The sequence below is a fragment of the Gavia stellata genome, chromosome Z (genome assembly GCF_030936135.1).
Source record: "Gavia stellata isolate bGavSte3 chromosome Z, bGavSte3.hap2, whole genome shotgun sequence".
NCBI classification, from domain to species: Eukaryota; Metazoa; Chordata; class Aves; order Gaviiformes; family Gaviidae; genus Gavia; species Gavia stellata.
The window spans coordinates 41,905,609-41,929,624 of NC_082637.1; the positions used below are offsets into that span (position 1 = coordinate 41,905,609).

A 24,016-nucleotide genomic window follows, 5' to 3' on the forward strand; every position below is an offset into this window, starting at 1 on the left:
ATGGCAGATATTTCAGCAGTTCCATGTTCATTTCTTCTTCCTGATTAGCACAGAATCATTAATGTGGATACAGAAGAAACCTCTTTTTTATGTTTACTTCCCCACTTTGTTTTCAGAGGCAGCATGGCATGCAAGGAAGTAAATAAATACCTAAAATCACAAAGCTTCTCACTGAGTTTAGCTTTTTACCTGATTCCCTCATTTTTATCCTTTTTCCTTTTCTTTTCTTTTTAAAAATTCATTCCATTCCAAAATTCATTCATAGCTGGGGGTGTAAAACTTCATCTTGTTCCAAAAGCATAATAGAAGGATAAAGGTTTATTCCATCAAACTATGACTTCCTTCCATACGCAGAATTCTGTCTGTCCCTCTACCAGTGGCCATTTATTGATGTTGTACTAAGTAACTATCATAGTGCAACAAACATGGCAATTGGCTGTATAAAAAGTTCTTGGTATTTTTTTTAATGAAGTGCTGATTATAGTTTAGAACCCTGAAACCTGAGAAACTGAAGTGTCTTTGAATGAAGCACGGTTTTTAAGTATAAAAAGAGGGTGGCAGGCTCCATACCCTTGCATGAGGATTTAGGGGTAGTCTTGTGTGTTATTCAGATGCCCAACATTTAAACCTTGCAAAAAGATACAGCGTAATTATTTCTGAGGCTTAGGGAAAGCAAAATTCCTGATGGTTTCAACTCCAGCTCTAAGTCTAGACATGTTGTTGCTCTGTCTGTGTCAAGGAAACTAGAAGTTGCCGCAAAAGTGATGATGCCAAAATAAAAAGCAGGACCTAGTTCCTCCTTCCTGAGAGACAGATGATGCAGGGAATTAGAATCTGCCACTCTTCCAGCATGAAAGATGTGCAATATGTCATGTCTGTCTGAGGCTCCATTGTCTCAAAAATGTTACCTCTGGAACAGACTGGGAGCATGAGCAAATAGTTTGGTGATGTTGTTATACAATCAAAATGACCTAATTGTCACCCAAAAAGTTTTCCTATACTTACATTTTTTCACTATTTGGAAATTTATTGTTATATATATTTTCCAAGTTGTTCTAAGCTAAATCAGCCACTGTATTCATGTTAGAGTACTACAGTGTTTGTACTTTCTCAAATAAGATAAATGTTCTAAAATTTTTATGCTACCTCTAAACTGCAATTGGACTTTATAGCTTGGAGCAGATTTTTTTATTACTATTATTTTAGCAAACCAAAAGGGTTTCTTTGCAGTTTCCTTTATATTTTGGTGTTTGATATTGCAATGTTATTTGCAAGTTTGGGATTCAGCAAAAGTGCTGATTTGGAAGTGCATATACGTTTGAGCCATGCTCCTGGAGATTATCCCAGTGTTTGAGAAATGTACAAAGAAAGTATGCTACTCTAAAACTTCTAACCCACTTTTCTTTTTTTTTCATTTTCTGTTGATTTGTGAGGCATACCATTAAGGCTGACCAGATACAATGTCTGGATCCATCTCACCAGCTGGCACCCTGTCCATCCAGTGGGTCTACTCTGATTTTTATCTCAACACACTGCACTGTTAAAACACTAGCTAAATGCCTTGCTCTAAAATAATGTATGTCATATACATTTACATTTTTGACCCATAATTTCTGTATTCATTTCATTTTTTAAATACGTATGTTAACTGGAGTGTGCATTAGTGTCCTGTTGGCATGTGATCTCATCTTCAACTCAAAAGTGGGGACAGAATTATATCCTCACTTCTGGGAGTATGAATACACTATTCAGTGGTGTCATTTATTATCAGCGATGTACATAAATACTCCATCCCTACAAATGCCTGACTATCAACCAATTGTAAATGGGGGGAAAATAAGCAGAGTAAATCTTCTAGAACTGTGTTCAAATTTTCAGGCAAATTCAACGAAAAGAGCAAAACCAGTCTCAAAATAGCTCCTCTCAGACTGACAGTTCATCACAGCCGCATCAGCTGGGGGAGGAAGGGAGATCTGGGTCAGGGAACCAGTGATGGTATATGCATCTACTTCACTTTTAGGCTGCCTTTCCTAATCCAGCTGAGCCTTGTGCTGCCTGATGGGATGCACGGGGCAGCAGCCAGCTTCTTACCTGCCTGTCCGGAAGGAAATCCATGAATGCTGTAAAATCTCTCCTCAGTTCACTTCTCTTACTTTGGCACTATTGCTGGCAATTTTAGCCAAAAAACTCACAACTCAGTTGTCACATGCAAGGAACTTTGGCTCCACCTTAGCAAGCTATCTGGCCCCTCCAGAATACTATTGCTATAGAAGTATATGAGATATACTGAAGAAGAAAGGATTATTCAGGGAATGAGTTTGCTTGGTAAAAAATGTAGATAAATGTCATAAATGGCAACTTGAGAAATGGCAGTCACCCACAGAAAATCAGCAGCAGACCTCACATTTTCCTATATTCGGAAGGCAAAGCAACTGAGAGTGCTGTTAGCCAGCATGGGTTTGGGTTTTTTTGTTTGGGCTGTTTTTCAGATTTCCCTGGTGTCTCACATGTCAGATTTGCATCTGGATTTTCTTTCCAGCTGACAGTATTTCAAATGCCATCTGGAATCTGAAGCTCAGTCTGAGTTGAGTTTGTTCCCTGTGCCTACTCCCTTATTGGAAAAACCTAGATAGTTTAAGAGAAAAAGATGAGGCCTTCTTCTCTTTCACTTCTCGTGGAAGCATGCCAAGTAACCAGAATGCAGTTGTTTCAGAAGATGAGAGACAATTATACACAGGTTTTAACTACCCAATGAACTTAAGAGGAAAGTATAATTACTACAAAAGACTTTTTTAAAATTCTTTAAATTTCTTAGTCTGTTAGATTTTTTTTTAATATAGTTCTTGAAGGTTTCTTAGTATAAAAGAAAATTTTACACTAAATTCTGTGTGAACTTAGAGGTTTCATGCTTTTCATGTCTCCGTAGGAGTTTCCTGTAAAGGCTGTCCTTTGCATGGACCATTCTGGAATTAGAATAAACAGAGCAGATTTGCACAAAACAGAATAAGTCATATCTGTGTGCTTTTTTGCCCCCCCCCCCCCTTTTTTTTTTTTTGCATCTGTATTGCAGCTCTGCAGCACAGGCAATATTTTTAGCATTGTTAGACAAAGGCAGAGGATAAAATTTTGTCTCTCTGGCCTGAGTTGCAGTAGTATTCCCCTTCCTAGCACTCCTCTGAGGTTATATTTTGGGTTTCATTTGGTGGGATATTTTTAAGAGGGGGGGCGGGAGGAGGGAGAAAGCACTAGAGACAACAAGAAAAATACAGGGATTTACTATAAATTATGATTAAAATACCAGCAGATTGGATGGACACTTCAAAGTAATTTTTAATGTGGCTGAGGGCAAGAAGCAACATGTAAGGTTATGATGCTGTAGTTAAAGCAACTTTTTTGAAGTAATGAGACACTGTTCAATTCCCTGGATGTTTCTGCTGATGAACAGAGCAATGGTGTGAGATTCAGAGTTCCCAGAGTTCAGTATTTTCTCTGTCAGTGAAGAAGTGGACAGCACTAGGCAGCTCGCTTAGTCTTTTTTCAATATTTACCAGCTTGGCAAGCTTGTAAGGTTGCTTAGACATTTCATTAAAAAGTTACAAAATGCTTTCACATCCATTAGGTTCAGTGCAGGTGAAAATTGGAAGGTGCCAATATACTCATAATTGGGGTGATGAAAGTGCATTTAAAATGTCCAGACTTCAATAAAAAAAAAAAGATGGGTTTGTTTGTTAGTTAACACGCACTTATTCGTTTCCTTATTCTTTAGAATTGTAATCATATGAACCCATTAAACAGTTTCTTGTGACTTCAAACAAATCAACTTGTATTGTAAAAGTGGTATCCATTTTTACATGAGAAGTTTTCATCAAAGGCAAAAAGCTATTTGGTAACAAAGCTGTTCAATTATGCACTTTCCTCTCTCCATTATTTCCCACAACTACTTTCGAAGGATGCAGCTGGGGAAAGAGTCATGACACAGAAATTTGCAAGCATTGTTTCCCAAGCCCTCCACCCAATACACAGTAAAAATGAGCACAGCCCATGTCATGACAGTAATTACAGCAGGGAAACAATTTTTTCCCTGAGTTCTGCCGCCACTTTAGGCCTGAAACACACAGAGATATGGGTTACTGCTGTTTGCTTTGCAAATATTTGCTGGCCAGGAAAGAGGAAGGGTTAGGTATGTAGCAGGAAAGGCCCATACAGGAAACTGTAAACGGGAGCCAGGAAGGAAAAATAAGTGTGGGAGGAGATTGTGAAAAAGGAAACAAGAGATGCAAAAAATATGTACATCCACAGATGTCAGGATGCAATATTAGAAAGCTGAGTGAAGTTAATGAATGTGATTGAAATTAAAACTCTAGCCAATTATTATTTTCTAAAGCCTGAGTACAGAACTTAATGCCCAATCTTTATCCCATGGCCTGTAGGTATCAGACAGATTGGGCTTTTCAGTTACCTGAAATAGGCATATAGTTATACTAACAGAATTTGCTTCAGCAAAACATTTCACTAGAAGTAAGTACTCTATGTTAAAGCAAGGCTGTAATGTAAAAAGATTAGTATGTTTTCATACATGTTAAAATTGTGCTCTGAAAAAGTTTGTTATCACAATAGGTTACTGCACATAGTACAAACACATGAAAGGTAGGTGTGGATGCCTCAGGGACGAGGCACAGCACTCAGCAAGTGAAAGCTTTGGCTTTTTGGAAAGCGTAACGTCACCACGGTGGGAGCCCCGGGACACCAGCACCAATCCGATGGGGACCCCACGCAGTGGAGCCCTGCTTGGGAGTGAAGCTCGAGGGGAAGCACCGCAGGGGTGGGTAATAAAACTTGCGTTGATTAACGTATCGTGCATATGCAATGTCCTGTTCTGCTCATTAGCAAAGTTGCTGATGTAATGCAGGTGCTGTGTTGTCTGAACTCCGAGATCTGCAGCTGGCCATCACGTTGGTGCCCATGCAGGGGTATGTGCTGGTGAGGGGGAAGCGAACTACCCCAGGTTACTGTAACAAGGAGATAAGACGTGCTGGGGACTCCACATGCTTGAATGGGGGAGGCAGACTGTCCTGGGTGACCATAACAAAGTCTTCTTGAACCCTACAAACAGAATTCTAATTTCTTAAATGTAAACAAGTATCTTCATTATCCTAAAAGAATATCATTGCTACTTTTAGCCTCCTACCTGAGTTCTCTGTCCTTTTTCACAGAAAAATTTCTGTTTCTGGTTTCCTGGGAGCAATTATTTTAAACAAACAGTTTATTTAATAGTGGAAAAAAATCCTTTAAAATTAGTGTTACAGTTTAAAGATGGAAGAAGATGCTCAGTGATGTGCAGTGGAACACAGGCTTCTGCATTTTGGACACACGTCATACATTTTCTCACACAGCTGAAGATGTGCAGATTAAGTGGTGGCTTAGTTCTCCATAAAATAAGACATGAGATTAGTATTCCCTTGTGATTTAAAAACTGTTCCTGCAACAGAACGTGCAGAAGAGAAGAAGCTTCTGCAAACCTTCAGGACAAGCAGAATATCTATGCATGTATAGAACAGACTATGGGAACTTGCCTTTGTAGGAAGTCTAATTTGGCCATCACTGAGTGGCATAAACTGACAGGGATGCATTAGTGGTATTCTAAATACCCTGTTGTAGGCAAATAAAGCTGGAGAAATCATTTTTGTCTTGGTAGTTGTCAAAGCTGATTTTTTTTTTTTAGCTTACGTTCTCTTTTTTTAATAGAAAAAATGGGATAATAGAATTGTAACCAGACTTTGAGTTCAGTTTTTGATATCATTGACCTAATGTTTAAAATACACTTTTCACCAATTTCTCTCATTGCCACAGAAGACATTATTTTTTCTGTTCTTCAGCAAACAAAAGGACAACAGGTTTCATCAACTGATAGAATGACTGTTCCATTAATGGTGAAATCATGATGGGTTTCAATACTGTGTTGTGTTGGACTTTGTAGCTCTGAATCAACATGTGAGCAAGTTAGTGTTTTCACACAAACAGAAATGTGAGTAATTCTCACATTGAGTGCTGGTACCCAGAGGTATTGAATGTCCCACTTTCTGATGGGTGAAAGATGAGTGCATGTAGCCCCGTACTCACAGCAGCTCACAGATGGCACTTTGAATATCTAAATGAAACCAATGCTTGGAGCAGTGTGGGAAGCATGAAACCAGCACTAACTTAAAATGATCTGCAAGATGCTACTTTCTCAGCCTGTTCCAGTAATAAAATGTATTTTTGTAAGTAGGAAGGACTAGTGACACCATGGGTCCAGACACAACAGAGTTGCTTGTAAAAGTAGTATTGTTTGCATTCGGCTTTGCCGTTTCTTTTTCCATGAGTCGAGTATTTTGGCAGAGTTCTTGTTTGAAGCTGATGTATCGTGTATTCTTCTGTCCCCTATGGCTATAATATTTCTATATGTAATAGCTAACAGCTATAGGTAGTGCCCAAAATCTCACATAATATCATATGACTGCCAGTACAGACACCCACAGTTTAATCCTATGCTCTCTGAACCAAGTTCAGAAGGACCTTTCTGAGAAGAAGTAATAGTTGGCATTGGAAATCATGGATTTGCTGACACAGGTTGGAACTTTACAAAACATACGGCACTGGCAAACTTTGCTGTCCATGAAGTCAGTGGGAAACTCTCATTGATATCAGCAGGAACTGAGCCAGTGCTGAGCACTTTGAAAATTCCTTACTTAGGCTTCTTTTTGATGGGGTCGAGGGGAAGATAGCTGTAGCGCTGCACAAAATTTACTAAGTTGGTTTGTATATATAAGCTGCTGCTTCAATTATTTTCTTGAAAAGCTGATTACAGAGGTACTTAGGACCTTTACTGGATGTGGGGAGGGAACATCATCACGAAGGATGAGGAAAAGGCTGAGGTACTTAATGCCTTCTTTGCCTCAGTCTTTAACAGCCAGACCCGGTATCCTCAGGGTATTCAACTCCCTGAGCTGGAAGACAAGGATGGAGACCAAAATAAACTCCCCATAAACCAGGAGGAAGCAGTTAACGACCTGCTATGCCACCTGGACACCCACAAGTCTATGGGGCCTGATGGCATCCACCCGAGTGTACTGAGGGAGCTGGTGGAGGAGCTTGCCAAGCCACTCTCCATCATTTATCAACAGTCCTGGTTAACAGGGGAGGTCCCGGATGACTGGAGGCTTGCCGATGCGACGTCCATCTACAAGAAGGGCCGGAAGGAGGATCCGGGGAACTGCAGCCTGACCTTGGTGCTGGGGAAGATTATGGAGAGGTTCATCCTGAGGGCACTCACAGGGCACGTGCAGGATAACCAAGGGATCAGGCCCAGCCAGCACGGGTTCATGAAGGGCAGGTCCTGCTTGACCAACCTGATCTCCTTCTACGACCAGGTGACCCGCTTAGTGGATGAGGGAAAGGCTGTGGATGTTGTCTACCTGGACTTTAGTACTGACACTGTCTCCCATAGTATTCTCCTGGAGAAGCTGGCAAATCATGGCTTAGACAGATGCACTCTTCGCTGGGTAAAAAACTGGCTGGATGGCTGAGCCCAGAGAGTTGTGGTGAATGGAGTGAAATCCAGTTGGTGGCCGGTCACAAGCGGAGTCCCCCAGGGCTCAGTTTTGGGGCCGGTCTTGTTTAATATCTTTATTGATGATCTGGATGAGGGGATTGAGTGCTCCCTCAGCAAGTTTGCAGACGACACCAAGTTGGGTGGGAGTGTTGATCTGGCTCAAGGGTCGGAAGGCTCTGCAGAGGGATCTGGACAGGCTGGATGGATGGGCCGCACCTCGAATAGTGTGTTCAGTTTTGTGCCCCTCACTACAAGAAGAACATTGACGTGCTGGAGCGTGTCCAGAGAAGGGCAACGAAGCTGGTGAGGGGTCTGGAGCACAAGTCTTATGAGGAGCAGCTGAGGGAACTGGGGTTATTCAGCCTGGAGAAGAAGGCATTTTAAAAATTAAGCAAGGAAAACTATTTCACAATGTTTTGTCTCCCCTTGCTTCTAGTTCTAGGACATTAATACTGAAAATGTTTTTGTTCCAAAGCACTCGGGGAAGAAACAGGTGGCAACTCTGCTGCCTACATGTCCCTTTACCTGGTACAGTAAAGACTTGATCATCTCCCCCACTGTTTCCAGGCATGCAGTCAAAATTGCTTAATAGAAGAGGGTCATTATGAGTATATCCCAGAGGGGCTTGGGGCAGTGCAGTGCACAGCAATAATTGTCTACTCTTTAATTTAGTTTCATGTACTTCTCTTTCCTTATGCTATTTATCACACCTGTCTCCATCAATGAAAAAAGACCAAGCTTTCACGATTAAAAAAATAATATGTAAGCTTTTTTCCAGGATTAAACATTTTGATCATTTTATTTGCCCAGTGACTAATTACTACCAGAGTACCATGATATTTCAGCTGTATGCAACCAGGCAGCTTACTCACACCAGGCATGCCTCCTGCAATTTCGGAGGGGTATATCTTGATATTCATGGCAAATAACACACAATAACAAGAACTGCAGCTTGTAAAATGTGTGACAGCATGTGAAAACTTCTTGGGGGGAGCATCAATGCCACTGTTATTCGGAAGATACTGATTTGGCAGGCAGGCCTTTATAAATATTTAAATATTTATTAATTATTTTAAAAGCACTGAAAAAATTAGATTCATTCCCATTTTGCATTTTTTTGCATTTCTGTTCCCAGCTCCTTGTGGTCAAAATGAAACCAGAGAAGACGGCAAAATAATCCAGCTACCTCCCTGCAAGACAGGAGCATGGATCGTTCCTGCCATCATGGCCTGTTACCTCTTGGTTGCAAATATCCTTCTGGTGAACCTCCTCATTGCTGTTTTCAAGTGAGTGACACATTGCAAAGCATGGACTTGGGGGAGATGGACATTATTCACAGCCTAAGAAGGCTGCTAAACTGAAGACTTTGGCTGAGACCCATTTTCAGAGGATGTGAGGGAGAGAGGGAAAGAGGCAGTAGCTTGTCCCCAGGGAATGAGGGAAATGCCAAGTTCTTCACATTGTCTCATTTCCAAGGACAGACACCTGATGGGAATCAGGGCAGAGAAGCCAAAAAATTTAAAGTTCAGTTATGGCATCATTCACTCCCAATATGGAAAACAAAAATAAAAACACTTTCCTGTCTCGTTGGGTTGTTGTAAGACTCAGTGGTTGTACAGAGCAAACGTACACAGTGGTAAGGCACTTTGAAATGGCTGATTATCACTGTGCTTTGCTGAAGAACAAACTTACTCACTACTTTTGTTCTTCCTCTTTTTGCAACAAGGAAACATTTGCCACTATTAGTAAAATCTGTCTAGTTAAGGTGCTGTCATACAATTTTCGGCAAAGTACCCAAAACCATTTCAACCTGATACTATTTTCCTCTTCTTGCCTTCTAGTAATACATTTTTTGAAGTCAAATCCATATCCAACCAAGTATGGAAGTTTCAAAGATACCAGCTAATCATGACATTTCATGAAAGACCTGTTCTGCCACCACCTCTGATCATCTTCAGCCATATGACTATGATATTCCAACACCTCTGCTGCAGATGGCGGAAGCATGAAAGCGACCCAGATGAGAGAGACTATGGATTAAGTAAGCCTTAGACAATTTACAGGGTAGGACTTTCCAATGCCCTTGGTAATATCTAGCGTTTGACATGAATGAAGGCTAAGTAAATTCAGCACCTTGATAACCTTTCCAGCAGAGAACTACTTTTAACTGCAAAAATCTTACCTGAATCACTTAGTTTTACCTGCATTACCCAACACTTAATTCTCCTCAGAGTGTTAATGAGGCTGTGTTTTTCTGGGATTTTGCGGGGTTGTTCCTCCCCTTTGTTCCTTCAAAGCAAAGGGGTTTGTTTTGCTGTTGCTAGTCTGTTATTGCCAGAATTCTGCTTAGAGTCCATCGCACCTCCAGATCTGTTTTATTTCCGACAACAGAGAGATAGCATTCCTACTTTTTGAGCAAAGAGCATATACTTCCCCCCAACACACTTTTTGCCTAGATAAGATGAGAGATGGTAAGAAGTAATTATTTTGTAGACACATGTTCTCTCCTTGACACTGACTCAAACTGGAGGAGTTGTTTCTCCAGACGCTTTAACATGAACTCGAATACGCATGATGGAGAACCTGTCAGATTATTTTGATAACCTTTTCTCTCCTCTTCTCTATATAGTTCTTCAGAGTAGAAGATCTCCACCTCCCCCAATGTATATGCCAGAGCCAGGGAGCTAAGGGATATGCATTGCTTCCCAACATTAGCCCATGCCACAGCCTTTATGAGGAGGGAGCTGGAGCCATGTGGTGGCACTAGAGATGCAAGTGCAACCAGACAGCTCTCCTCCCACTCACATCACACTGTCTGCCACAGCCCTTGCTGCTGCCTGCAGATATTTGTTCTTGCCATGTCAAATAGACCCTCTGTACTCTCAGACTCCTTTCCCAGCACCCTGCTAATTTGATTATATTTGTATTAGGTTACAGGTGGGCTTTGGCTCCCACCATCTCTCCAGAACCTGACCAGCAGCTGTGTTTAGATCTCCTGCAATCAAAACACATTCATGTTTGCTCAGCATTTGCCTGCTTAAGTGTTTCTGTCTCCAGAATCATATATAATTGAAGCCACTGATTTGGTAATTAGCTGCATCTATCTGCTTTCATACCAAAATGCCAGATAAATGTCCATGAATTCCACAATAAGAAGAATGTAGTTAATTTCACATGTTAATATTTGCCAAATTCACATTTTTCCATTGTTTCCACAGAACTTTTCATAACTGAGGATGAATTGAAAAAAGTCCATGATTTTGAAGAGCAGTGCATAGAAGAATATTTTAGAGAAAAGGATGACAGATTCAATTCCTCCAATGATGAAAGAATCCGTGTCACTTCAGAAAGGTGAACTTTTTTTGTTTGTTCTCTCATAAGCTGATCTGGAAATGTGTTTCTGTTGCCATGCTCACCCCTCCTTTCTTTTTCTTGAAAAGGGAAACATTTGAGTTATTTTTTAATGTCTTAACTAAAAAGCAGAGTGATAAAAGGTGGCAAATTTCTTTTCTCTTTTTTTATTTTTTGCTAAAGCAAATGTTCCTCAAAGTTTTGAAAACGTGAATCTTTTAACCAGTTGTATTAGAACAACTGACGTAGTGAGAAACACAAATTATTCTTGCATTTCAGTTCTTAAAGCAGAACTTTAAGTCACAAGTGGTCAGAACACAGTGGGAGAGTAAATGAGAGCTCCTCAATGAAAACCACGGCTTTAGCAGAGACCTGCTAGCCATTTAGATAAAGAGCAAGCCTTGTTTCAGGATGACCTTACTAGGTAAGCTAGTTTCATTGAGAGCAACAGGGATCTTGCCACTAATTTGAAAGGAACTAGACATTTCACCTACAGCAATGAAATGCACAGAGGACAAAGGTAATACATTAATTTAGTGGAAGTTGCCAGTCTTCAAATTCATCAGTCCTAAAAATTCATAAATCTGTTCATCTGCTGTGGTGCTTATATGCTTTCATAACACAGTAGCTGAGTAACAGAGTTAAATTTTAAGGACAGAGTTCATTGTTTGATTCATAGCACTGTTACCAATACATATTTTAGGGCAATATCCTGTCAGATATTTAAAAAACTTACGAACCACTGAATACTCCATTTCCTGAATACTCCACTTTAACTTGAATAACAGAGGTCAGGTGAGTTGTCACTGTAATCAATTACATGGATATAACACTCTTTTCCTTATACATAATCTTCTAGAACTGCCCCTGATGTAGCTATGCCTAAAATATGTTTTCTGTAGGCAAGAAAACACGCTTTTAATTTGGTTTTGAAATAAATCTATCCCAGAGCAGGATTAGCATATATAATATCCTTTAATCATCTGCATTACTGAAAACAGTACTCCTAAAACACATATTCTAGAAAAGAATATTAGAGGGGAAGTATGGTAAGGCATGGAATACTTCCTTGTAAAGAATGGCAAAGTAATCCAGCTCTACGTGGTCTGGAAAAGACAAATGAGGAATGAAATTATAGAGGTCTACATAATTATGAGTGTGAGTAGAAATCACAATTATGAGGGTGAGTAGAAATCAATTGTTTGCCATCTCTTCCAGAATAAGATATAGGGGATCAACAGATTAATCTAGCAGGAGCCCAGGTTCAAAATAAAGTTGATGATGTTAGCTAAAAGTCTACATGGGTTCACATGGAGACTAGACAAGCTTATGGAACAGAAATCCAGTAAGGACTGCTAAATACATAGGGATCAAACTAAGTCCATGAAGTTTCTAAGCAGAAAATATTTAGAGACTGGAGAATATAAGGAGGGAAGAATTACATACGCTTCGAAGTAAGATAGTGGGCTAAATTGATCTGTGGTCCAACTGAGTACCTTTTTTTCTTGTGTTCTGTTAGTCCAGTGGTCAGAGAACTAACCTGCAAATCATAGATGCAGGTTCAAAACTCTATTTGGGCATAGCCAAGGAAAGAAGAGGTATGTCTGAAGCCCCTGTAAATAAAAAGTAACCCAGCTGGGACCTCCCCTACATTAGGCAAGTGCTCCAAGTCCTTGAAAACGAATACGTAACAGTCTGCCTTTGCACTCTGTGCTGGCCCTGTTTTATAGAAAAAGAGCTCTTATCTCTATTTTAAATGAATGGCTTGAAGCACCTAGTTCCAGAAGAGAGTTCATGGTTATGAATCCTAAATGAAGACAAGCCCCACATAGCCTCACAGAGAAATAGTTCTTTAAAAATCCATTTGCCTTAGCCAATAGTGTAATGTGGAAACCAGCATGCCCCAGCTCTGTAAGAGAGACCCAGGTAGCGACCCCATGGGGTACAGAGGCCAATCCTGGCCCCAAGCACAGCAGTAGGACTTGCAGCAATGAAATCCTACGTTAATTCAGTTCTCATCTCATAATAGCTCTCTTCTTTCCTTGCCAAACCAACTGTAATGCTCTACCACACAAGGGAAGTGCAAATATTGTAAAGATCTGAGGAACACTTTAAAGATGTTTGAGAAATCAGGGCTATATAAGTATCTTAAATAACACACATTTCAAAAACTGGATGCCCAGGTCTGTCATTTTGCCTACAGTTATCACCAGGGAAGTATCCCTTGAAGTGCTTTTTATCTAAAACACCAAACTTTTTTTTCTAACCTGTGGAACATTCAAATATGTAAAATCAAGATTTGCACTTCATAGTTTCTATATAGAGATGTCTTTGTACAATTAACAAGATGCAAAGCAAAGAAAACAGAGAAGATGCAAGAGTACACGGTTTCTCTTCCAATGTCCAGTCATTAGCCTGTAGTAGTAGACCAAGCACAATACCTGCCTCATAGCCATGAGATATCAGCTTAATCATCTGTTCAATTAACTCAGCATTGCGTGGTGTAAAATTGAACCAGAAAGCCCCACAAATGTGAGTGAAGTTCCCCTTGAAGACCTTCTGTCTGCCGGAAGCTGAGGATGCTGTTAGGCTCAAGGAGAAAGACGGGCTGGGACAAGCCCCATGTGACGTACCTGCACCTGGACCTGGACTGCTCACTGCCTTCCCTCTCCTCCACGCATCTGTGATATGCTGACCTCTTGCTTGAGCAGCTTCTACTTGCAGCTGGATGTATCAGAGTGCCCAAGGTCCTGCTTGGAGTAAGAACAGCTGCACACCGTAGGTGCAAAGCCCAGTACGCCTGGAAGAGGGAGTAGAGGGCTAGCACTGGAAGGGAAATGGGAGATGGGAACAGAGTCTTGCTTTGAGGCTCAGCCTAGGTGGGTCCCAGAGGCAGCTTAGGAGCTGAGGAAGACAAAAGAGCAAGAGATCCTGTTTCTTGCTGCATTGACCTGGGTGTAAATGAATTATTTCAGCTAGGCAGTCAGTGGCTATGCTGGGTCAGGACCACAGCATCTTATCTGACTCACCTACAACAAGCTGCAGTTTATACTTTCACCTTGGAATAGTCCACTCTGGCGTCCTGTGGGGCCCATCTTCAGCAATCGCCTTACTTCTCTTGTAACACCACAGAGGTGTCCAGATTTGGTGTCACCATACAGAATCTCTCCTTTGCCTGATCCTTACACATCCAGAAATCAAAAGTGTGAAACAACACTTGATGTTTGTCCTGGCCTGACCCCAGATACTAAGTAACTTGGAGGAGTAGCTCACTCGCTAGAATCTCACACAGACACGTGGAAGTAGCAGCAGGTTAGTGATTCACATCAGAGGAAGTGATTGACTAAGCAGAAAAATACAAAGCAGTACAAAGCTGTAAGGTGTTTGCCTTAACTGCATTTATCAGGTTAGGCAAATCTTGGTGAATATCCTGGAGATGGTGAGGAAAGCAAAGTTGGAAAAATCCACTTCATTCCAGCAGAAGAATCACAACTTTGCCTGGAGAGCGTTCCTTTCTAATCACTGTGAAACTTTCAGTGGCACATTTTGACTAGCACAGAGACATGCATAATATGATCAAAAAAGACTGCATTATTTTTCTTCATCTGGCATGAAGCCACTCAAACAATCTCTTCACTAGGCATTTTTTCCCTATGGACAGGCCTCGACTCTTTCAAACCCATTGCAAAATCTCCTGTCGATTCCAAAGGGAGCAGGGTCACAACCTAAGAGTATTTAAAAAGCAGTTAAGGTGGTTGGAGTAGATATTATTATGTCATCTTTGGTACTACATGGTGTCCATTACTACAGCACCTTAACACTTTATAGACCACAGTGCAATTACACTAACAGCATCTGCGTGAATGAAGACATAGTTATTATCTTGATTCCAGAGATGGCAGGCTGAAGTGCACAGAAATAGGTTTGGGTTTGTAAAAGGGCCACTACTGAGCCTACCAGATCTGGCCACACATGCAGAGAGACAGTCAGAAAGGTCTGTGAATCCAGCGGCATCTCTCTGTGGCCACAAAGAGTTAAGTGGTCTTAGGATCCAGATGGGAATGCCTCCAGGCCAACCCAACATCCTTAGCCTGCAGAAACCACTGCACCTGGGAAAATTGGCTGTCCACTTGCATCAGCAATGCTTTACCAAAAGATGTCAGGCAAAGTACCAATAGCCTGTTACAGGCTTGGGAACCACTGTCTATGTTTTATTTAAATAAAACCATTCTACAGTCACAAGTAGGGTGGATAGCCCTGTAAGGGACTTTCAGTGTCTACAGTCTTTGCGGCAGTTGAAAAGGATTTTTAAGTACAAATAATGCCTTAAAAACGGACATAGGTCCACAAAGGAACCTGTGAACTTAATTCTAGCATTCAATTAAGAGGTCTACTTCTGAAAAGAGTGCCTTACTCCCATTAAATCATTACTTCAATTAAATTATTAATGAACTGATGTGCAAAGGATAAAAATACATATAACTAAAATGAATGACAGCAAAAGCCATCATCTCCCAAACCATAATTAAAAAAGCTCGTCACAGGTAATATAAAATCTTTGTCAGGTTCACAGTTCTGACCTTTTATTTTTCTCCTTGTTACTGAATATTGTCGTCAGATAGTCCATGTTTGTTTCACTATTAGAAATTCTTGACCTTCAGCAGAACACACTTGATGCACATTTTGCATGTAGCCTCTTCTTTTTCTGTTCTCATTCCCATCTGCTAGGATGGCTTGGCACCTTCTCATATGTTGGATAAATCTTGCTGTGAGGAAAAGCACGGATGCAATGGAGGCATCATACATGGGTACTGTAAGATTTGCCAAAAGGTTTATACTACCTCCAATACACATGGAAAAAAAATCCAAAGCAAAACTTGGGCATTCTTATTTTGAAATAGTGCTTTAATTCAAAACTGTTCCTGAAGGAGAAACAGCTCTAGCTGTCTGTTCACTGAGTGCAAGATCATCCAACAATACCGGAAAATGGAATATTTCACTTATTAAAGTATTTTAAGGACCAGGTTATGACTGCATTTCTCCAGAACATATCCTCTCATGTCTACAGTGTTTGGCTGATGTGATTTTATCATGTTTCTAGTAGGATTACTGCCAGAGCGCGATGCTGTTATGTGTGATGAATGATTGCAGAACTGAACATTAAATTAATATAAGAGAATATCACTAATTTAAAGAATAAATATTTGTTAAAAAAATCTGGGAGCAGCCATATGCAATACATATAACAAAAGGTGACTAAATTCAGCTAATAGCTTTGTGTTTAGAGGAGATCATCATCACTCAAGCTTTCTTTTTGTGAATAAAATTATATAGTCAGGGCTTATCCAGTGTAAATACATGCACGTACTTCTCAGTTATCTATGTACATCTCTGGTTACCCCGGTTTCTGAACTCAGACTGCACTATCCTTATCTTGTTGAGTTTCTACGTAAATTTCCCACTACTATCAATGCAATCACATCTGTAATTACTTCCATGGCAACCAACAGACCATGTAACTCAAAAGTCTCTCTTGGTCTTGGCCAGCAATACCACCAGTCTTACACTCTGTGTCTCTTGCAGTAGCTAATAGATCATGTTCAGAGAAGTCAGGACGAATATATGAATGTGTACCAGCAAGGTACGAAACCAAGTTCTTTCTGGGATGCATAGTTCTGTTCAGTAGCATTGCATAGCCCTCACAAGAATGCAGGATGCAAAACATATCTCACTGGACAGTTCTACTCATATTCCAGATGCAAATATGTAACCAAGTGCAATAGTTCAACTGGCTATGTTTGTATTAAAAATTATTTCACTTACGTACATCTCTCAAAGCAAGGGGGAAAAAAAAAAAAAAACAAAACCCAAGACTGTTGACTTAGCTTCACAGAATGTTATAAATTCATTCCAGTTCTTGGGTAACTGTTACTGGGGTGAACGTTTTCTGTTGGTCGTAATCTGAGCGCTCTCAAGTAAAACCCAGGAGGTTTCTCCAATTGTTCCATATGTCTGACAGCCCTAAAATTGTGATGTTATATCTGTTCATCATCTTGGAGCAGTTGTGACAGAATCTGAATGTGTGATGAGGCACTCAATTATTAGCTGATAAATATTTTGGAAGTATAATTGTTTTTATAAAATAGCAGTTCAGATAACTATTAACATGAGGGAAAATTCAACTGCTTCCCATATAAACTGCTTTCTCACTATGGAATTATCTACTGTGCTTGCAATAACATTAATCGGTTTTGTTGGAGAAGCTGGTAGAACTAGAAGTAGACTGGTGCCTAAATGATAATAAGGTTAGTAGAATGAGATTCTTTGAAACTAAGGGTTCATTTCTTAACAGCGATTACTTGATCATTGATCTATTGAAGTCTGACGACAGCAATACAGTTACTGCTTCACATTTGATTTGCTGTGCTTGGGCTTTCAAAACACACGATCTTCAACAGAAAAAGCCCATATTTCACAGGAATGTGAGACTTGCTGTAAGGGGTGGTGTCACACTCCTCCCTCTCCTCTCTTGTGCTGGCAGGTTCCTGTTGCTCATTGCCACGAGGTAGTCAGACCTCAGTGTTTCACCAGCTAATGTTCTGTGCATTAATTAACAAGGCATTAATGCTGCCCAATACTCACTCATTGCTGAAATCTGGTTTCCTTCCGGGCAAGTAAGAGTGTTTATGGTGTTGCCAGTTCCAGGTCACTCATCCTGTTGGAAATTCAACTAGCAGGAGTAGAAGATGGTATCTATCTCATCAGAAATCCTGGCTATGATTGACAGGATTATTACAGCCTATTAACATTTGAGTATGAATTGTACTAACAGGCAGAAAGTAAGAGTCTTGTGAAGAGAAAAGTGTGGAAATCCTGCCATTTGGTATTTGTCGCCTCTCTGTTCATTTTTCAGTGTCTACAGGAATGGAGAAAACCAGAATTGTAACCTTAAAAATCAAAGATAACTATATAAATGTGTTGCTTTTAATACCTCTTTGGCAGATAATGGAGGTTCCTGGTCTACCCTAGGGACTACAACCAGAGAAAATAATGATGAGAAGAAATTTCATATGTGCTAAAGGCACACATTGTGTAAAATTAGAGGACTCCATATAAATCCTTCAGTAAAGATGTTTTAGAAGCCAGAAAATTGAAATGGTTGAAAGCCACTGGCATAAATTTGTACACCTTAAAGTCAAAAACATTTTAAAATGAGATAGATCAACAGTGTAGGACAAATATACTTAAGTTTAAATTAAGATCACACATTCAATTATTACCTATTAATACTGTAATCTAACTTTTTGTTTATATATTATCATAGGTAGCTAATAAATAACTTTAAAATCCATCATTTCAATCCCTAAACTATTAACACAGACTACCCAAAGCACAATCATAGTAATGGAGCAATCTCAGTGTGTACCCTGTTGTAGGCCGTATTTGGTTTGATCACTGTTCTCCCTGCAGTTTTCATGCATGCTTTACTTCTGCATTGGGTCTGGCTGAGACGGAGGTTTTTTTCCCCATAGTAGCCCTCATAATGTTGTGCTTTGTATTGGTAGCTAGAAGGGTGTTGATAACACTCCAGTGTTTTGACTACTGCTCAGCAGTGCTCACACAGCATCAGTGTCTCTCCAACATTCCCCCCCTCACCAGTAGGCTGGGGGTGGGCAAGATCTTGGGAGGTGACATAGCCAGGACAGCTGACCCAAATTGACCAAAGGAATATTCCATACCATATGACGTCTGCTCAGCAGTAAAAGCTAGGAGAAAGAAGGACGAAGGGGGGGTATTTGTTAGTTACGACGTTTGTCTTCCCAAGCAACTGCTATGCGTACTGAAGCCCTGCTTCCCAGGAAGTGGCTGAACATTGCCTGTTGATGTGAAGTAGACAATAAATCTTTTCTTTTCCTTTGCTTCCACGCATGGCCTTTGCTTTTGCTGTATTAAACTGCCTTTGTCTTGACCCAGGAGGTTTTTTTAATCTCATTTTCTCCCCCCAACCCTGTCCTGTTGAAGAGGGAAGTGATAGAGTGGCTTAGTGGCACCTGGCATCCAGCCAAGGTCAACTTACCACAATTTGATATTACCTACATTCAATACAATAGCTGATACATTTTTTTTTTAATATATCTGAGCTAAAAACTAATCAGAGAACAAAGAAACTATCTCCCTAGGTCCATATAGCACTAGCCGGTGCAAATCTGCGGTGAACACCAGAAGAAAAACCAGGATGTTACCGACCTTCTATGGCATATTGCCCACTTTCATGACTTCATTTAGTTCTGCAGCTAACTGCAGTGGTCCTGCCTGTGGCACAACTGGCGACCATGTCATGTGACGTCTGCTTTAAGTGTTATTCATTCATAATAACCTAATTAGAAGTTTTGGCATCAAAGAGGCAGCAAATCATAGTAACATTTTTGTAATAACCCCTGTCCCTGAGATAGGGCACACCCAAAACCCCCTCTACGTTACGCAGCAGACACCCCTGGTTTAACCCACTGGAGCAGTTTCCTGATTGAGTGGTATTTGTTTGCTGAACCTCTTTTAGCAGGGTTTTGAAGCAGTTGATGTAGTGCAGATTGGCTTTGAATTTTAAGATGTGTTTGCTCCCGTTTGTTTTGGTGACCTATTAGCTGAACATCACTGCTTTGTAGAAATTAACCTATTTAATTCTTCTCTTTCTTAAGGGTAGAGAACATGGCCATGCGGCTGGAAGAAGTAAATGAGCGAGAGCACTGCATGAAGGCCTCTCTGCAGACCGTTGACATCAGGCTTGCTCAGCTGGAAGATATGATGGGACGAATGGTGACCGCCTTAGAAAAACTGACCGGCATAGAGAGAGGTGAGACAACCAAGATACGATCCAGGACCTCATCTGACTGTACTGATGCAGCCTACATTGTGAGGCAGAGTAGCTTCAATAGTCAGGAAGGAAATACTTACAAGCTTCAAGAGAGCATAGATCCCACAGGAGAGGAGTCCATGTCCCCAACATCTCCTACGATCACGCCCCGCATGCGAAGCCACTCTTTCTATGCAACAAATATGAAGGACAAGTGTGGGCTGGAAAAGTTTGAAAGCATTTTTAAGGAAAGATCTCCAAGCCTGCATCGAGCTATCAGTTCCCACTCGATAGCAAAAGAAGGAAAGGTTCCCTTAGCCCCTACCAGCACTTTGTCGATTGCCCCAGACTCCAGAAGGCCTTCATCTTGTATAGACATCTACGTTTCTGCCATGGATGAGTTGCATTCTGACACAGAGCCTCTTGACAGCTCCATAAATATTCTTGGTACTGGAGATGCAGCTCTGCAGGCTCACATAGCCTCTTCCATTTTAGCTAACAGTGCGTACATTAGCAGTACACCTGGCGAAAAAATTTCTGGCAGGAGTCTTGATTACGAGGAAACCTCTGGAATAGACACAAGAGCATTTTCTTCAGACTACTCACAAATCACAGATTGCCAAATCCCCTGGGATTCAGACCCTCCCTTGTATCACACTTTAGAGCGATCTAAAAGCAGTCGTTATCTGGCTACAACTCCATTTATTCTGGAGGAAACGCCAATTGTGAAATCTCACAGTTTTATGTTCTCTCCATCTCGAAGCTACTTCAGCAGTCTTGGCGTCCCAGTCAAAACAGCAGAGTACACAAGTATTACGGACTGCATAGACACGAGGTGCGTAAGCGCTCCCCAGGCCATCGCAGAGAGGGCCAGTTTCCCTGGAAGTCTCGGGGGCAAGGTGGAGGACTTGGGATGCTGCCACCCAGAAAGAGAAGCTGAACTAAGCCACCCAAGCTCTGATCATGAGGATATTGAGGCCAAAGACAAGAAGGGGATCCCCCTATCTCCTCAAGATGGAAATGCTACAAGAACTCTGGCCAACAGCATCCCACTTCCAAAAATAGAGCGGGCCAACAGCTACTCTGCAGAGGAGTCCAACATGTTGTATGCACAGCACGCACGGAAGAGCTACTCTATCAGTGACAAACTTGACAGACAGCGAAATGCAACAGGCCTGCGAAACCCCTTCCAGAGGAGTAAGTCCTCAAGGCCAGAGAGCAGAGGGGACAACCTGTCCATGAGGAGACTGTCAAGAACGGGAGCCTTCCGCAGCTTTGAAAGCAAGCACAGCTAGGCCTAGACAAAGGGCACCGGCAGGCTAAGGGTCATCTGCTCTCCAGTCCGTTTTTCTTAGCAGAATTAAAAAAAAAAAACCTCATGCCACCCCATGTCAACTCCAATTGGCATTAGCCACCGGTCAAGGGAGCACATTGTTAGTCTCAGCATTGCCCACTGAGTTAGTGCATCTTGCCCGAGTTGACATTTGCACTTAAGGAAAAAGGGAGGGATGAAAGCTTTATAAAGACTTCAGTAAACAACAGGAATAACAAGCCCCCTTTACAAAGTCAAAAGAAATAAACGAGTAGGTTTAGAAACCTACCTTTTATTAGAAGGCATCCTAAGATCTTTGATCATTATTCAAGTTTTTAGGGTGCAGGAATTAACTGCAAAAAGAGATGTACAAATTAGATGTTCTAAACTTCAATCATTACTTCTTTTTCATCTTTTTCACCATTGTGATGACTGATGAAAAGCATTTATTATTTTTGTAGGAACTGGCAGCAAACAAACCTAAAGTCTCCCAAATCCCTTGTATCCCACACTTGTAGAAATGAAGATGAACAAGATAACAACCATAATGTTCACTTGTCTCTTTTTGTATCAACTTCTAGTGCCACACAAAGTTTATATTTTCAAGAGCAGAAAGGGAAATGAAATGCTTTTTGTACTGCAACTTAAATGGAGGAAGACTTCATGCTAAAATATCAGGTGATATCCTGTATAAAACAGGCATTCTAGATTCTAGCACAGCTGAGCAAGCTCAGGATGAATGTAATTAAGCGGAATAGTATATATTTATTTTTTTACCACATTTGTCATCAATATGTTGTCTTGCTAAATCAAAAGATGTGATGGAACAGTAAGAATCAGAGCAAAGCACAGTAATATTGTCAGGTTCTCACTGCTCCATTTAATTACGTATACAAATTGGGGAGATTTATCCACGCGGCTGCTACCAGGCTCTTCTTGCTGTTCCATTTGAGCTGCTGATCTTTCACATCATTCACTCACCTAAAAATAGACACTTTTTTTTTTATGAGGACATGGCCATATTTGAACATTTCAAAGTATACAAGATTTATCAAGCAGTCTGAATCCAGATTAATGCAATTAGACTGAAGTTGCTTAAGGGAAAATATTCTTGGCAGAGGACTGGAAAACACTAAAAAAGTATACATGCTTTTAAGGTAAGTTGAAGAACCAAAGTGAAACTGCAGGTGTCTGTAAACAGCAAAAGCTGTCAGTTGCGACTAGGCTTCCACTGTTCAGCAGCATATCACACAGAGTGCATTTCAGTAGGAGAAAGTAAATCTGAATGGTACTGCAGTTATGGGTTTTGGTTGAAGGCAGTCGTAACTCCACTGACCCCACCCATGTTCCAAGGGTCCACAATGTCAATCAGAGTTTCAAACTCTCATGAGAAGATATCACAGTGGTCACAGGTGGAAGGGTATGCAGAAAATAGGAAAAGGGTGGAGAAGCATAAACTGCAACCGGATCAAAATTTCACATCCTTCATGAAGGCCCAACTTTTAAGCTTACGAAGAATTTAAGCTAGTGCTACTAAAAATTAAAACATCTCGACAATGACCAACATCTGTGCAGAATCAGCTCCTTTTTGTTATTAAAAACAAACACATGCGAGTGGGGTACATACTTCCCATTACTTAAATGGAAATTATCTTCCAAATCTCTAAGGCAGCTTTGAAAATGCAGGCTGACGTTTTCTCACTGGGATCTCACCCTGGGAGAGTCTGAGCACCACATGAGAGATAAGTCTGAAAGGCAACAAATCCAGACATAAAAATAATCATCAGCCTCAAGAAAAGAGGCAAAGAAGGTGAAAACATTTAGGTACCAAGTCACTACGTTGGAAAGTTCAGGGAATAAAGAAATGCAGCATGGGGACTTTAAGCACAATGTGTTTCATACTTCCTGCACCAACGTATTCCTTTCTTTCTTCTATTTGATCAGGCTTTCAATGAGCTAAGCTCCACCAAGACACCATGTTTATGCAATTGCCTTGCAGTCCATGTGCAGCATTACGGTCACATGGCAACACCGAGAAAGGTCAGAAACCTTTCTGTGCATTATGAAGCATGCTTGTGACCGGCTGATTGTTGAACAATAACAAAATGCCCAGGGGCAAAGGAACTTGTGTTTAACAATCTGCTTCAAATGTGCCAACTTTTGTTAGCAGCCTTTTCCTAAGGCTTCTCCAAATCTATCTATCCTTGGTGAGTAGAGGGGGATATTCTCACTTTGTTTTCTTTGTTACTTTTACGAATGTCTGCTTAAAACTGTTCATGGACTCTTCCACCTTCACTGTATTACTAGCCTACTCTAGAGGAACTTCAGATTGATTAGAAGTTCCACAACAGCGCTTAGTGAATTAGTTCAAGGCATAGGGCTCTCCTCTGGGGTAGATTTCATTGCTTAGTTTGTCAGGGTAAAGGAATTTGCCAAACCCAGAAGCTGTATAAAAGTTTAGGATACAGCACTTTATTGATCTGGAGCACACATTCCAGGTAAAATAAAACAGGACACTTTATTTACCTCTTAAAATTTGCCATTATATATAAAATGTAAATTCAGATGTTAAAAGTGTGATTGCAAGATGTCAGAACACTACTTTTTCTGAATGTTTCCCATTTATTCTACAATATCGTGTCTATAGAATATATTATGATGGATGTTAGATTATTTTATCTTCACCTGTTTTTTACATGTTGCATCAAACTGCTCCTTTTTGAATTTGATGGTAAAACACCCATTCCTTGCAACGGAACCAGATTTCCCACTCCCAATATTATTATGACCATTTAGTGACAGTAGAAGTCTTATCATCCATCATCATCTAGCTATAGCATGTGCCATATGACATATTCTGTATCAAAGGGTAGCTTATGATATAGATATATATACACATATATACATATCT

General features: G+C 40.7%; 1 protein-coding gene across 1 annotated transcript in view; it reads left to right on the plus strand.

The window, feature by feature from the left end:
- TRPM3 (transient receptor potential cation channel subfamily M member 3) overlaps nt 1-21,088 on the plus strand; it is a 446,509-nt gene extending 425,421 nt beyond the window's left edge. The window contains exons 24-27 of the mRNA XM_059833677.1: nt 8,727-8,877; nt 9,433-9,632; nt 10,810-10,942; nt 19,639-21,088. Of these exons, the coding sequence (XP_059689660.1) occupies nt 8,727-8,877; nt 9,433-9,632; nt 10,810-10,942; nt 19,639-21,088 (1,934 nt within the window). The remainder of the gene's footprint in view (nt 1-8,726; nt 8,878-9,432; nt 9,633-10,809; nt 10,943-19,638) is intronic.
- Nucleotides 21,089-24,016: the final 2,928 nt, after the last annotated feature.